At 22.2% G+C, this 16,459-nt stretch overlaps 2 protein-coding genes across 2 annotated transcripts; one reads left to right on the forward strand and one right to left on the reverse strand.

The window, feature by feature from the left end:
- Positions 1–434: 434 nt before the first annotated feature.
- Positions 435–2,639, forward strand: LOC129606677 (BLOC-1-related complex subunit 6). The gene is made up of 3 exons (XM_055517109.1): positions 435–493; positions 565–634; positions 765–2,639. Exon 3 carries the CDS (start codon positions 800–802, stop codon positions 1,610–1,612), a length of 813 nt encoding a protein of 270 aa, XP_055373084.1. The 5' UTR covers positions 435–493; positions 565–634; positions 765–799; the 3' UTR covers positions 1,613–2,639.
- A 3,077-nt stretch (positions 2,640–5,716) lies between these two features.
- LOC129606628 (uncharacterized) lies at positions 5,717–9,876 on the reverse strand. The gene is made up of 7 exons (XM_055517042.1): positions 9,153–9,876; positions 8,961–9,078; positions 7,121–7,547; positions 6,904–7,047; positions 6,773–6,843; positions 6,393–6,682; positions 5,717–6,318 (listed from the first exon to the last, which is right to left on the reverse strand). The coding sequence occupies exons 1-7, from the start codon at positions 9,508–9,510 to the stop codon at positions 6,044–6,046; spliced, it is 1,683 nt and encodes a 560-aa protein (XP_055373017.1). The 5' UTR covers positions 9,511–9,876; the 3' UTR covers positions 5,717–6,043.
- Positions 9,877–16,459: the final 6,583 nt, after the last annotated feature.

Genomic DNA, 16,459 nt, shown 5'->3' on the forward strand with positions numbered 1-16,459 from the left:
CACAACGTCATATAAAATGTACTTCTATTAACGGTAATGTAAATGCTATCAGCCCCCTACAACGGCAGATATTGTAATTAATACAAAATGAAATTACAAAAATTTTATGAAATTTCTAATAAATATTGAATAATACAAAACTCACAAAATGATTTGAAAACACTGATGGTAAATCTAAATTGAAAATTAGTGCATATGGCAACAATTAACAATAATTTTCAATATATTTATCATATACATATGTAAAAAAAAATTAAATATTTATTACGTCAATAATTCAATTAAAATTATTTTATAAGAAGAATTTACTAATTTTCTTTTATCAAACCTCTACTGTTAAATAAGCAGAAACGGCATATCTAATAAATCAGCTGTTATTTTCTTGACACTTATGTCTTGTTATCAAAAAACATAAGTAGAAAAGCAAAACAAAGTTGAAATGAAAAAAATATTTAGAAAAATAAAATTATAATAATTAATTTTATAATAAATAGTAGGTTCTGAATTCATTATTGTAGTAGAGATTGATAAAATATTGTAAAATAAATTAAATATTTAATATAGGACTTTTTTTGGCAGAAAAGTAATTTAATTGATTTTTTTAAAAATAGCTTAACATATGTAAATATCTAAGGTAAGTACTAAGGTACTAACAGCTTTCACCTAACGTTACAAAATTACTTTGTCTTGTTTAAATATTCCTATGTATGTATGTAATATAAAAAGAAAATGAAAAGATTATTAATTTTTTTATTTGATTGTAGATTGTACCCAAGATTAAAATAGGATATAACAAAAAATGTCGTCTAGTTCACGAAGCATTCCAATCAATGTAGCAAGTCGTTATCCTAGATCGTCGCGTAGACGAAATTCAATTGAAGAGGATATGGATAAAGATGAAGTACCTAATACAACCATGAGTGCATCATATAGTGAAATATTAAATGTTGATATTCCAACTGAAAGTAACGAATATGAATATTCTAATCAAGAATCACATAAAAAAATTAGTAATTCTAATTCTACCGATGACGAATTACAAACTGGTGAAACAATAGATAGTGAACCTAATGAAATAATAGATCATCGTCCCAAATCATTATTATGTGATAGTTCATTCCCCTATAATTTAGAAGGAACAATTAGCAAAGACGGTGACGTAACTAATTTTGTCGCAAAAGATTTAGAACATAAAATTCGATTATCTAGTCCTAGTACTAAAGATTCACCATCCCATAATAGCACTAGTCCATCAACGTCCGGTATAATGACAAGACATTTTTTATCGTCTCAAAATTTACCACAAATTGATTCAAATGTTTTAAATGATATTGAAATTGAAGCACAATATTTAGCAGCATCTGCTGATAACTTAATAGAAAATTTAGGTAATTTATTACACTCAATTTCATCAATAACAAGTGATAATGTAGAAGTACATAAAAATGCTGTTAGTAAATTAACAGATTGTATGGATGCTAATATAAAAATTATGTATACAATAATGGCAAAAACTGAAGAAATTACAGAATCAATGAAACCAACAGAACAAGTAGCACAAAGAATACAACAAATTAAACGATTTGTTGATATGCTAGAAAGTAATTTGTAAAAATTACCTTTTTCCCCCATGCGTATTTATTGGAAAATATCTATGGATGTAATCTTTGATATTACAATTGACATTTTGATATTGTTTGAGTAGTGGTCTTCTTCAAATCAATTGTCCTATCTCTATTCTCTAAAGTACACATATACTTTTAAAAGACATTATTTTTACTATAAAAAAAGTGTTATAAAATAGGGAACGTGGGTAATGTAGCCTCTGTCAGCCACTTAAGTCGTATGTTGAAGATACAGTTTCGGAAATTTGAAATACCTATTAGATTTTTCAAAAATGGTATATATCTCCATAAATCTCCATAAATCTATATTCTACATATTTATGTACTAAATGCTTTTTTTTTTAATGCAGACGTACTAATTAAAATGCCTTACATTGTTTGTAGTGCTTGATTTCCAAACCCGAGATAGAAATGTTTAAGATTCAAATTACCAAAAAAACTCATTATAGTTGAGTATATAGTGATAGATAGTTTGAAAATAGAAAGCTATTATTAAAATTATTATTAAAATCAAATTTCCTTACATAGAATTCGTGCAATTTAAAAATTTATTAGTGGTCAAAATTAGGTCTAGAATATTTTTATAATCACAATGTAGACTGGTAATGCTCTGTAATGTCTACGTTTTATAAATTTTCACAAAATCAGTTTCTGCTATAATACTCTCTGCAATTTATTTTCTTTAGTTTTCGTTGTGGTAGCAGAACACTATCACAATATATTAAGATTGCTTCTTTTCTACGCTTTCACGTTATAGCCTTAAAATTTTTCCCTTTATTATTTATAATTCGAAGTATACACAATATTTAAAAATAATATGTATATATGTAAATTAGCGTTAATAATTCAGCTTATATGGAATTAATCCAAAATGATAAGACGAAGTTTACCAGCGTATTTCTAGAATATAAAAAAAATGACAAAATATTAATTATCCTATCTTCATTATACTAAATCATAAATTAAACAAAAAACAATAAAATTATAACAAAAAGTAAAATTATTTTATTCAAATTTAAAATAATAAAAAAAAAAATATATAAAGAGATTATTACATAATATAATACATGAATTGGTCTTCGTTTTTTAATAAAATTAAAATATGTTTGTATCAAGTATTATTTTTTTTTTTTATTAAAAATTAATATATTTATTTCTTTTGGAATAATATAATTATTTTTAAGAGGCATTTGACATGCCTTTTTTAATAATATTTTTACAAATTTTAAAAATTACTAAATTTTAATTTTGAAACCAAAGTCATCGATAACATTAAAAAATAATTATACGGTTTATATAAATACAATTATATAATGTATACTAAATATTTTTTATTTTAATACAATGTTTTACTAATTAAAGTAAATTGATTTTTCTTAAATAGGTTTAATAGTTCGAACAGAAATTTAAAAATAAAATTGTGTGTTAAATATTGGTAAAAATTATTTTATCATCTATTTCAAAATAAATTTTAAGAAATTATATTTGATTTTATAATAACTATAATTTATTATTTAATTAAAATAAATTTAAGTTTCAATATTTAAAAAAAACAGAAGAAGTTTAATTTTTTTGTAATTTCATATAAATTTTCATAATATTAATAACCATTTTCAGAGTCTTAAAAACATTTAAAAAAAAATAATAATTAAATATTATTACTGTTTATAATCCTTTTTTTCATTAATTAAATTTGCAATTTAAAAATAAGCAAAACTTCATCAATAGTGTTATAGATAAAATGTTTTAATGTGGGCAGTGAAGATGAATGTTACTAATGTGCTAATAATATAATTTACAACGAATTGTAGGTTGAAAACTAATTGAAGTGAAATTATAATTTTTCAAAATGAAAATTTAGAAATGTTACAGATATTGTTTTGTTTGGTGGCACATAAATTAAAAAAAAAAATAATTTAAGATGTAAATTTGAGATGTGTACAAGCGAATATCATGAAAAACACAACACTATTTTAATTTTTATTATTTTTTTTCTTTTTTTTCTTTTTTTTTTGTATATAAAAGTGCAGTTTTGCAATAATGCAATAATAAATTTTAAAATATGATATGTAATTTTGTTGAATTTATCAATAGATGTTAATGCTTGCAAAATTCTTACAAATTCTGAAATTTGACGCTAAAACTTGAACTTAATCAAAAAATTAATGTTTTAGACCCTGAATATGTTTCAGTTCTAATTATTTTCTTTTTTTAATATTCGAACGTAACACCTTCAATTATTTTTTTTTAAAGATCGAGAACATTATGCTAGCAAATGAAAGTTTAAGACAAGAAAGTAAAATATTTCAAAAAAGTTTTTAATTTCACAATGGCACCAAATTTTCACATACATATTTTACAATTTCCATATTTTTTTTTTTTATATAATTTATTTTATTTTATTTTTTTTTTGCTTTTTATAGTTTTATTAAATTTCAAAGATCCTTTATAATACAAGCTTTAAAAATACTTCTAGTTTTTATCTTTTATTTTTTTTTTTTTTTTGTATTTTAAATATTTTATTTATATATTATTTGTTAAAAATTTCAATTAATTTGACTTCTGATATCTGTTTTTCGTTAAGGCTTTTGTAGATTCAACTTTGCAAAAATATTTTTATAGAAAAGATTTAAAATTGAAAAAGAGTTGAAAAGAAAAAGTTTCGCGCATTTATTTTATAGCAATGCTTCTTACTAAAATGAAAATTTCGTGGCTAATATAAAATCGTTAAAATTTATACAAATATACGTACATTATTTTTTAACAAAGCGCATATGTAATACATATTTATAATAATTTTTATACAACATTTAAGTCCTAGAAATCATTTCGTTGATTTTTACTTTAGCTATAAAATAAATTTTCAAAATTTTATTTTTGATTAATATATGTAAATAAATCTATAAAATTTAAAAATATAATTTATGTTATGCGCTTTGTTTTTAATATAATGTGTAAATATTTTACAGATTTTGCTATCTTCTTTACCTTAAAATTTCTATTTTCAAAAACTGAACTATTTCAACAACCTATTAATTATTATTTCAGAGCAAAATTTTAATATTTTTTTTTTTAATTTTTTTTTTTTATAATTTTCAAATTTATTTCATAAAATTTTTGTAATTTTTGTTCTAATAATAATAACTAATAACGAATCTTTAAAATTCACTACTAATTCTTGCTTATTTTACATAATATTTTCATTGAATTTTGAGATTTTCATTTATAATCTCTAAATTAAATAATATAATTTGATAAATGTATATATACATATTATGTATAACTATATATATATATATACATACTTGTATATATATAAATTCGATATTGATCTTTAAAAAAAACTCTATATTACGCTTTCCATACAATTTAATTTTTTCGTCTTCTTTGGTTATTGAACAACTATTAAATTTTTACATTATCCCTTTTAAGTAATTCCCGATGTTTAAATTTTAATTTATAAATGAACAATATTTTGACTTTGTAAATTTACAAATTAGAAATGGCAAAATGACTAAAATAAAAGCTCTAAATTTCATTGCGCTTAATAAACATCTTATTCAAACATATAAGGGCAATAAATATTATGAAAAGCTTACAAAGTTAAGCTTGAATTATTTTACAAGAAGCAAATTTATTTATTTTATTAAAAATAAATACTGTTAATAATTTTTTGTAATTCGTGGTCACAATTTGAACTTCTAAATATAAAAAAATAAATTCATGTGTAATAATTTTTTTAAGTATACATGCAAAATTTAATGGTCACTTTATATTTCTATAAAAGAATTTTTAAAAACCGTAACAATTTTAATTTTGTCAACTTTGATTCTGTCGTAATCTACAAAAACAAAACAAATTCGACAACTGTAAATATTTGAATTGAACAAAATGTTCATAAAACATAAAAATTGCATGTATACGTGATGATTTAAAATAAAATTTTCCAAAAATAAATTCATGTTATGTACATATTTCCTTAAACTTCAGAATTTTCTAAATAATAATATATGCATTTGTAATAAAATTTAACTAAAGTTAACTAAATGTGTAATAATACATAAAATGTAAAATTAATTTCATGTCTTAATATTTTAATATTAAATCACACTTTGAGTAAATTTATTTTTTTTTATTTTTTTTTTTATTAAAGAAAAATAATTTCATTAATTTTTCTTTATTATTTTGTATAAAGAATGGAATTATACGAATATTTTTGATAATTTGTTATCTTTTTCTTTGTTCTATATGTTTTTTCTTTGTTTTCTTACTAGCTAGATAATCTAAAAACACACTTAAATAAAATACAAAAAGATAAATTATTACATAATATTGTAAATTATCAATTAAAAATTCTTCATATTTGTTTCAATTTTATACACATTTTTTCAAAAAAAAAAAAAAAGAAAGTAAAATCATTACGCAATAATATTACTATTTTTGTTTAAATCGGTTAATAAATCTGCATCCAAGTCATCACCGTCTAATAAATCTGTGCAAACTTCACCATTTAATAAATGTGAATTACCTCCTTCAATAAGAATTCCATTAGAATTTGTAATTGTAACAGTACCTCCACCAATACCATTCACTGAAACGGAATCCATTGATGGATGTGAATAATCATCACTGCCACGTTCTCGTTCTCTGACAATGTGTGGTGCTTCATTAAATTCATCTAATTCATCCATACCTAAAAAAATTAAAAAAGATTAAGTTTCTTTCTCAAAACAAAAAAATGCATCTGAATTTTCTAATTTTTTATACCTGAATAATTTGGACCAGCCAACAGTAAATATTGTCCAGCACGATTAGGCCATAACAAACCTGTCATAACACAATAAGCTAAACAGTCAGCTGAATTTGTTATACCCAATAATAATTTATATCTCCACATTGGACTAACTTGTAATGCAACTACTGCAACAATTGGTAAATATATAAACCATACCAGACTGGAAGCTCCTAAATGTAGAAGAAAATCTAATTTTTTCGTTGAATGTTCGTACTTCATTGTATTGCGAAGTTCCCACAAAAACCACATCATGAATGATGTTCTAAAATAAAAATTAAAATAGAAATATATTTGCAATTACCGCATAAATCAAAACATATCCCTTTTGAAAAAAAGTAGTAAATTAATTTACCTTAAAACTAAAACGATCCAACCCGGCCATGTTTGATATTCATCAATATCAGATATAATATCGACTTCCGTCTAAAATTATAAAATACATTATGAATTAAATATAGATTTAAAAAAAAAAAGATAATTTACTCTATCCCAGATATATAAAAAAACATGAAAAGCGCAATAGGGCACCCAAATTGACATTAAAATTATCCATCCAGTTTTACTTATTTGTTGTCTTGTTACAGCCCATCCTTTTGCCAACAACAATAAAATTAACATAAATGAAGTCTGAAAATTAAAATATAAATTTTAGGTTAATATAAAACAAATATTGTATAAACATATTGTAAATTTTTCTTACTCTGCTAAATATGTCTAAAATATCTCCAACTGTTTGAAAATCTGGTTCTCCAATACCATTTATAGCAAAATTGATATAATGCGTTGTAATAAACGCTAAACTTACAAATTCACTTATTAAACTAATCGTAAATAATTTTGTAACTGGATGTTTTTGTAATCTAACTGCATAAATTTGCATAGGAACTAATATTATATATACTAATAGAAATATCATATACATTTCTAATAAATTTTGTTGTTCAAAAGAAAATTGAAATGTTAATGGATGCAATGATGATGTATTTGGATTTCCATTTACTAAATTTATATCATAATTAATTGTTTGTGATGCTATATTTGCATTTGTTAATTTTGCTGGATCGTAATAATGCCATTGGCAAGTTGAACGATTTCTATAACAAGCCACCATCGAAACATACCAAAATCTAAAAGAATAAATTAATAGTATGTATTTATATTCTATATGAGCAGATGAATAAAAAGTATATACTATAGAAATTGTATTCGATTACTCTTAAGTAGCTATCGTTTTTTTTTCGTATTTCAAATTAATTAATAATATTTTCCAATATCATATGTTAGTAATTTCAAAAATCGGATTTGATTAATGATTAACACTTCATCAGATCAAAACAATTGAATTAAGATAACATGAATTTAAAACAACATAAAATATCAACAGATATCGCATTTTTATTATTAAATTTTTTAGAATTCAGACAAAATAAAATCCTTTATAACGAATTATGAAAAAGTTAATAAAATAATATAATAATATAAAATCAAAGCAAATATTTATTTAACAACTCATATCTTAATTGAATTCTTTTTTCAATTCTTTATTATCTTATCATTAAAGGGCAAAAAATTCAGCTGTTGAACTTTAAATCGATTGAGAAAATCTTAAAAGGGGAAAAAAAACAATATATAATTTAAAATATTTTAAATTAAAATTGTTTTTTTTTTTTTTTATTATTTGTTTATTACAGTTTTGTAATGATATCATTTTCAAAATTCCCATCATATTTTAATTAAAAATAATCACAATAAAAAATAATAGTTTTTAATTTTATCAGAACATGTAGTTGCAAATTTTAATTTCATTTCATTGATGCAAACAAAGCAATATTATTTTTTTTTTCTTTTCGTCTTTATTTTTATTTTTAGCCGATTTTTCTTAGAATATAGGCAATCTCAAAATTTGAACAAAAAAAAAAGCTGTTTAATTAATTTTAGTTAAAGTAATGCTATGGCACGAAATTATTCAAAACTTATCGACGTTGCTTTTTTCGTTTACAAAGAACTTAAGAAAAAAAAACATGTTCCGCAACATTGGAGATTAAAACGTCGCAAATTTAATGAAAACAAGTTAAGTAAAAGCACAAATAAAGCAAAAAATGAATTGTTTAACCACCTCTCCATATTCATTAATATACCTATAGGAGTTAAATTAAATTCGTTTGAATGTAGATATTTCAAAATTCAAAGATTGTTATATTTATTATTGTTACATGCTACAATTTCGATTCATTTTGTTGGTTACATTTCAATAGTAAATGCCTTTCTATATTTAGACGGGTACCTACATACATAATATAATGTAGATTTATAGATTTATTTTTCTCAATGCTTAAATTAAGGTGTGTAATTATATATTTATAGCTTTTGAAGACGTAATGTATGATTTTAATTTCCACGTATTTATTTTATTAAAAAAATAGTATACATATATATGTATATATACTTGTTTATAGTTAATGAAATGAATTTTGAGATTATATACCTATTCGTATATGTACATAAATGTATATACATACTTGTTATTGAGAAATTTTTACCTTGGTTGATTTGTATGGCTTAAAACATATGTGAACTGATTTCCTGGTAGAACATTACTAACAGAATCCTCATCAGTACATAATTCACCTTTAGGGCATGGTATTCTTCTTAAATAATCTAAAATTTTAAGGATTATTTTTATCACCATTTTTACAGGTTTAAAAAATTTATGTAAAAAATCAATTACTTACCTGCCATTGCATGATAATTACAATCTGGATCATAAGCTATATTTTTTAAACGTGAAAACATTTTTTGGCACGCAACATCACGATCATAATATGTACGATTTTCATAAAAATCCAGAAAATTTATTTTGTCTAAAACAGCCAATGTTATCGATTGACTAAATTTTTCATCCGATGTGATATTTCCATAAATATATCCATATTGTGGTTGAGTTAGATGTTCAGTCTTTTGAAATCCAAATTTAACAATAAATTTAAAAAAATCATCTGTATGAAATTTCCCAATAATCCGTGTAGGATATATTAAATTAATTTTTATTGTTATTAAAAATAAAGCAATTTGTGCGATTTTGATTAACATTTTCTTTAGTTTTTTTCTCTTCCGATTTTTTTTTTAAGTAATTTGATTTTAATTATTAAGTGTTATTTAGCATTTAAATGCGTTTTTTTTTTTATTATTTTAAGAAAGAAAGAACTTAAATTAATTAGAAATTGAAAAAAAAAATCTTTGAAAAGCGCCGTAGCGCTTCGTTTTACTCTCGTTTCTTTCTACTTCTTTTGAGTTATACCGTGGAGCACAATTTTAAAATGATGTAATTATAAACAATGTAATATTAATTCATAAAAATAATAAAATTTTTACTTCACATTTAAAATATTTAATTGTACAATTTTTTTTTAATTTCTTTTTTTTCACGTCGTTACGCGATATGTTTTTATCCTTGTAGGCTTTTTACCTTTATAGAAAAATAAAAAAAAAAGGAAAAGGAAAAACTTTTTCTTTTATCAAATCTGACATTTCGATTTATATTGTATTTGAGAGAAGGAGATAAAACTATAATATACTTGAAATGTTTTTTTGTTTCAAATGTCTGACAGGTTAGAAATTCAACATATAAACATTGCAAAAAATTAACTTGAAAGAAAATTCAACACAGTAAACAGTGATGCCGTATTTGAAGATTGTTAGCAGATGTGATGTGTTTTTGTTTTTCAATAATAATTAAATAAAATTTAATGATTAAATTTTCGTATCGCAAATAAGGAATAAAAGTGCTAATGATTCATGTCAATAACGATCATGTTAATTAAGGTATTTTCAGTATGGTGCTATAGGCAATATTTCATTTGTGTTCTATTTACGTGTTCAAGCTACTTATAAGTAACAAAAACTATGTATATTACTTCGAACAAATGTGCAAATGATCTGTGCAGTTACGTTATTTTTTTCCAGTAGGTGGAAATATTATTACAATAGATGGATCGGGTATTGACTATGGATTACAATAAATAATATTTTGACATTTTGTTATATTTTAAAAGGTATATGCAAAAAAATTGTTGCATCAAAAAAATTAAGGTAAAAGATCGTTTCATGTAACACGCAAATGGGACGCAAATATTTATGTTACCTGTTTGTCTGATTATTTATGGAAATAATGTTGTTATTATTTTAAATTTGTAATAACATGCTGTATGTTATTAAATTTATAATTTGTCACAATTTGAGCGAGAAAATATCTTTATGAAATCCTTTTTAACTGTACCTAAAATTTTATAGGTGACTTTAAATAATATTTAAAAAATTTGAAAAATAAAGTATTCATTGATTAGAAAGATCAACAATAATAAGGATGAAGAAAAAAACGAAAAAAAAAAAGTTTAAAAGAAAAAAAAACACAAAAACTGCGAGTGAAAACCTAAAAACACACTTTCTATTGTTAAAAATAGAAAAACGACCTCAACACGTTACCACGCCACAAAAAAAAAAAAAAATTAAAATATCTTACTTATATATAATCACACAACCATACACACCATTTTCTTATAGCGCTTTCCTATAGTGATTTTATGATATCTGGACTTTGTTTACAACTTACTTCTATATATACATACACATACATATCTAAGATTTACATATTAGGCGTTAAGCAATATTAAAGGTAGAGTTACCCTAAATTTCCAAATTTTACTAAAGTATAAAATAAAAGCACAACAAAAAAAAAATTAAAGGAAAATAATACTATTTCTTTTTATAATGTTGAATAATAATAATTTGGAGGAAAAGTTTTTCCTATTTCCTGCTTAAAAATAATTTGTTAATAATATCACACCATTAAAATATAGGTACTCATGTGATGCCTTCGCCAAATTCACAAATTCTCAACATTATAAAATAATAATAAGAGCAAAAGTTTAATACTGGTATGGTAATACATAAGAAGAATATTCTTTAATTCCTCCAAAAAATAAAATAAAAAAAAGTTAATAAAACAATGACATAATGAGAAAGACCGAAATTACTTCTTGGGTGCTATTATATTTACACACCAATTTTGATTTTTCTTTTCTGATTTAAATGGCGTTGACAACATTTTTTTTTATTTTCGGATCTACTTATAATAATTTCCGTTTAAGCAAGTAAATGAATTTCAAAAGTTTTAGGCAGGTTTAGGTTTGGCAAAATTTTGACAAATTCAGTTGCAATTTTCAAATTGTATTTTGTAAATATATTAAGCATAAGCAGTGAGTTTAGGTTTTTGTATTTGGCAGTGTTTAACTAAAGTAGTTACCGTACGTAAGAAATTTCAAATTTTTGGTGTTTTTTATGGTTTTATGCTTAAAACTTATTATTGATAAAAATATTTTAAATGATAATTAAAAAACGATAAAATTTTTGATTATCTCCAATAATCATTAATGAAATACTTTTCATACAAGTGTGTTGATTAAAATTGAAGAATCAATTAAAAAAGTTTAATATCACCCAAATATTATCTCTTTTGTAGCTTATGTGACAGAATGGTTACCCATTCCTGATTTTTATGCATGTTCCCTTATACATAAAACAAAATTTTATTACATAGATATTTTATTATACCTGCTTATTATTATACCTTTATGTACCTATTTACCACAAAAAAAAAAAATTAATGCGTTAAATTTTATGTACCTTATATTGGTCACCTTACATTTATATTCACACATAAATGATCCATTTCAACAATTTTTTTTTTTTTTGTAAATGTATTTGTAAAGAAAATCCATATTGGTACAGTCGAAATTAAAAATTTGAACTATGTCTTAATAATTGTGTCTTGGATAACCTTTAAAACTTAAAATAAACTTCGGATTTTAAATGCAAAAATTAATTAAAAATATGAAATAAAAATTTTATATAATTTTGAATTTTTTCAAAAAAAAAAAATATATAATATTATGAGCTATAATCATTTGGTCACATTTTTAAATTGTTTAACTGAATGACGAATTGTGATTTATATTTAACATTGCATCTCTAAATCAAGTCGATATTTTACTGAAAAATATTGGCTTGATTTAGCAATACAATTTCAATTTCTCAATTAATCAATTTGGGCTTATAGATCTGCATTTTGCTTAGTAAGCATTATTTTGTACTTAGTAAGCATTCTACTGTGTAGTTGAATAACGTATAAGAATAAGTTCTAATATACAATTATGATTTTTATATACGGTATAGCAACAAGATAAAAAAAAAAATTGAAATCTTACATGCTATTGTTATTATACTATAAAAACTAATTAATTAATCAACATTGTACTTAACAAACGTGTATACAGGTGAATCAATTTCATCGTATATTAATGAAAACATTAAAAATGGTTTTTATTGATTTCCCTAAATTTTTTACTATAATATAATCTTAAATTTTAAGTCCTTAAAACTATAAAATTAAATTAGAGTCATAATTATTTTAAAATAAAAATTGATATATTAATATCATAATATTTGTTCAGATAAATTTTGTTTTTCCATTTATAATGTTAAAAAAATTTTCGACACATTTGATGACAAAAAAATAGTCAAATTAATATAGTATTTCGAATTGTTTCAATATACGATGTATTCGTTTGTATAACACCTTCAAAAAATTATGGGACTTGAAAATTCGAAATTGAAATTTCTCATTCATAATTAATTTTCATGTTTCAAGTCATTGTATAGACATAAATATTTAATGTTATAGGTTGATATTACAAAATACAAATCTAAATTAAGATTTATTGCATAAATTGACTCCAAAGTTATACATATTGGTCAAATAACCAATCCAAATACGCAGAATATTTCATTTGACTAAATTATTAATAAATACATTATTTTTATTAACCTTTAACCGAAGAGTTGGTAGTCTATTTTACACTTTCCGTTTGTTCTTTTGTAATTGTTTTCTTATATTTCTTTCTCACAGTTTCATATTCTCTGTATAACTTTATACTGTTTTAAGCTCTCTTATTTAGGTGTTAATTTTGTGTCGTGTGTAAAGCACATACCGAGTAATTGGGAGAGAGGTGTAATAATTAATAGCAACTCGACAAATTTGTTAAAAATTTCACCTCATACTGTTAGGGTTAATTTAGAAAAAAAATTATAAAATTAAAGTAATTTTAATATTATAATAAGATCCCCTATAGTTGACAGATTGATTTTAATGAGTGTTATTTCATTTTATTAAAGAAAATTAAAAAAAAAAAAAACTCATTTAATTTAAGCGATTTTAATTTTTCTTTTGATTTTGTTTTCCAAAAGTACATTTTACACGGTTAATTATTTCTTATTTTTCTGTCTAAATTTTTTTTTTCAACTATTTTCTCGTTGTTTGTCTAACACCGAACGCATACATGTATACAATTTTATAATATACATTTTTGAGTGTGTACGTACTATAAGAAATTTTTCTTATCAAATTCATTTACATAGGATCCGAAATATATCACGAGTTATTTAAATTATATCATGCTGATTGTTATATTCAAAATCATTTTAAGTGAGTGAAAAATATCATAACATAACGAAAATAGTCTACAAGAATTTTTTATATTTTCAAAAGCAAAAAAAAACAAAAAAAAACTCGAAAATACCCATTTCTCATATTTTTATTGTCCTTTTTTCTAAAATTTTTTTTGGAAAATTTCATTTTACCTTCAACGCTGTTTTATTTTTTGTAAATATACAATATATACGAGTATATTACACTTAACATTCTCTCTTCATAGAGAATAAAATGTATATATATAGAAAAGAAAAATCAAACATAAATAATAAAGTAAGAAAATTACAAAATGTAGGAAAAACAACAAAAAACAAAAAAAAAATCCTTATTTTAACAAAAATGTTACTATAAAAGTACCATTATAAAAATTCTATATGTAGTAGTGAGATTAAGATAAAGATCATCTATTGCCGATTTTACTTTTTTTTTTCCTTATATATATTTTGTTGTTGGTTAATATTAAATTTATGTGTTAAATAAATAACATTTATATAATGAAATAAAAAAAAGAAAAAAACCAAAAATTTTTATGAGAAGAGAAAGTAGAGAATAAAATTGGGCTATAGAGAATCAGTCCTTGACCCAAATGAAGTTCGTGAGCATAATATGAAAATAAGAAAAATAAATATATAGGTAAGAAAATATAAAAGTAAAATATTTAAAAGAAAAATTCAGAAAAAAAGTAAAAAAATTTTACACATTTTTTTCTTTTAGCGATGGCGATTGTCATAAATAAAAAGAACATTTTTCCTTTACTAATTCTTTAAAAAAAGCAACCAAAAAAAAAAAAAGTTGATAAAATGTCCTTGCAAATTTAATTCTTAATACCATTATTCCTTCATTCATTTGTGATTTTTTGTTTCACATACTTTTGATTCATGCAATTGAAATTTTTTAATTTTTTTTTTATAATTTTTTTGTTTTGTTGATTAAAAAAGTTTTCTATTACTCATCCTGGTATTGAAATTCCCTCTTAATTTAATACTTGTTTAAAAATTTCATCTTTTTTTAAAAATAAAATTAGATTAAAAAATTGATTAATTTATAATTTAATATAAAAATATTGTAAGAATTAAACTAAATTCTGGAGTCCATATGCAATGTTCGAATTACAAAAAAGAAAGTTCAGTGCAGCTTTGAATTTGGCAAAATCTTAATCAGGTAAATTTTGAATGGCTACAAGAGCACGAGTTTTGCAAATTTGTATTGGAAGAGGTATGAAAGATGAGAAATTAATTTTTATTATTAATATTAAAAGAATAAATAAATATTCTAAAAAATTATTGGTGAATTGTGTTCTTTATTGATGAACAATCCTTCAGACCAAGTCATTCTAATGGCACAAATTCATAATCAGAGCTTATATGTATTTTTTGAAAAGCAATTGTTCAAATTTTGTTTCTTGAATTCAGTAGGTTTCTTCATGAGACGAAAATTAAAAATCAACTGAGTTAAATTTTAATTATATATGCTTTAAAGCTAGTTTTAAAATACATCGAATAAAAAAAATTACTTAAAACTGCTTTTAAATTTCATATGATTTGTTAAAAAATTAAATAACAATTCTTATTGGAAAATAAGACGTTTACGAGACCAAACTTATGTTTTTTTACTAAGTTAAAATTTAAAATGGTCTGGTGAAGAGAAAAGATTCAAGAGATTCCTTAATCAATGATAGTTTTAAAATTTACAAACAAAATGAAATCTTGCCATATAACAACATTACAATTACCAAAATCTAAATATTAATAACTTAAGCTAAAAAGTTTAAATAAGAAATTATACAAGATTTGATATTATGAGTCAACTATAAAACATATGAATCATAAAATTAAAATAAATTAATAAATGTCTAATAAAAAATTATAAATAATTTAACAAATAATTAATTAAAATCGTTTACATTGAAAATATTTACTATAATACAGAAAGTTATTAATTTTGAATTACCTGCAATTCTAAATAAATTATTAAGTATATATATAAGTATATTATGTATATAATAAACAATTTAGTTATTTAATTAGGTGATTTAAAAAGGTGTGACGGATTTTCCAGATTTAATTTTTGTGATATTTTCTGCAATTTCATCAAATTTATACCAAATATTTTTTTTCATGATTTTTTTATTCTTATGTGTTTCATGGTCATTTTTACCATATAATATTGAAAATTCTGTCTCGTCAAACATTATTCAAGCATATATACCACGTTTAGTAATAATGTACATAAATATTGTGTATATAAACAAATTTCTTTTCTTTATAGTGATGAATGTTAGGAATACCAAAAAGTAACAAAAAGAAAAATTATAATTACCATATAATCCTTCACCTAAAAAAAATATGAATAGCAATATTGTAATCGTAATTGGTAATTACATCAAATATATTTTTACATTATATGTAAACATTTTTTTTGTTTTTTGGCTTTTGTTGCTCCTTAAAATTATTAATAAAATGTTTACTTTAATGTTATTAACTTAAATCTACA

The sequence above is a fragment of the Condylostylus longicornis genome, unplaced genomic scaffold (genome assembly GCF_029603195.1).
Source record: "Condylostylus longicornis isolate FDR11 unplaced genomic scaffold, ASM2960319v2 ptg000020l, whole genome shotgun sequence".
In the NCBI taxonomy this organism is placed as follows: domain Eukaryota; kingdom Metazoa; phylum Arthropoda; class Insecta; order Diptera; family Dolichopodidae; genus Condylostylus; species Condylostylus longicornis.

Excerpts from the sequence above, each read along its gene's own strand:
- LOC129606677 (XM_055517109.1), top strand. The coding sequence starts at position 800 with ATGTCGTCTAGTTCACGAAGCATTCCAATCAATGTAGCAAGTCGTTAT.
- LOC129606628 (XM_055517042.1), bottom strand. The coding sequence starts at position 9,510 with ATGTTAATCAAAATCGCACAAATTGCTTTATTTTTAATAACAATAAAA. Across the intron at positions 9,079-9,152 it reads TAATTATCATGCAATGGCAG|ATTATTTAAGAAGAATACCA; the intron begins GTAAGTAATTGA and ends TTAAAATTTTAG. Across the intron at positions 7,048-7,120 it reads TTTTAGACATATTTAGCAGA|ACTTCATTTATGTTAATTTT; the intron begins GTAAGAAAAATT and ends TTTAATTTTCAG.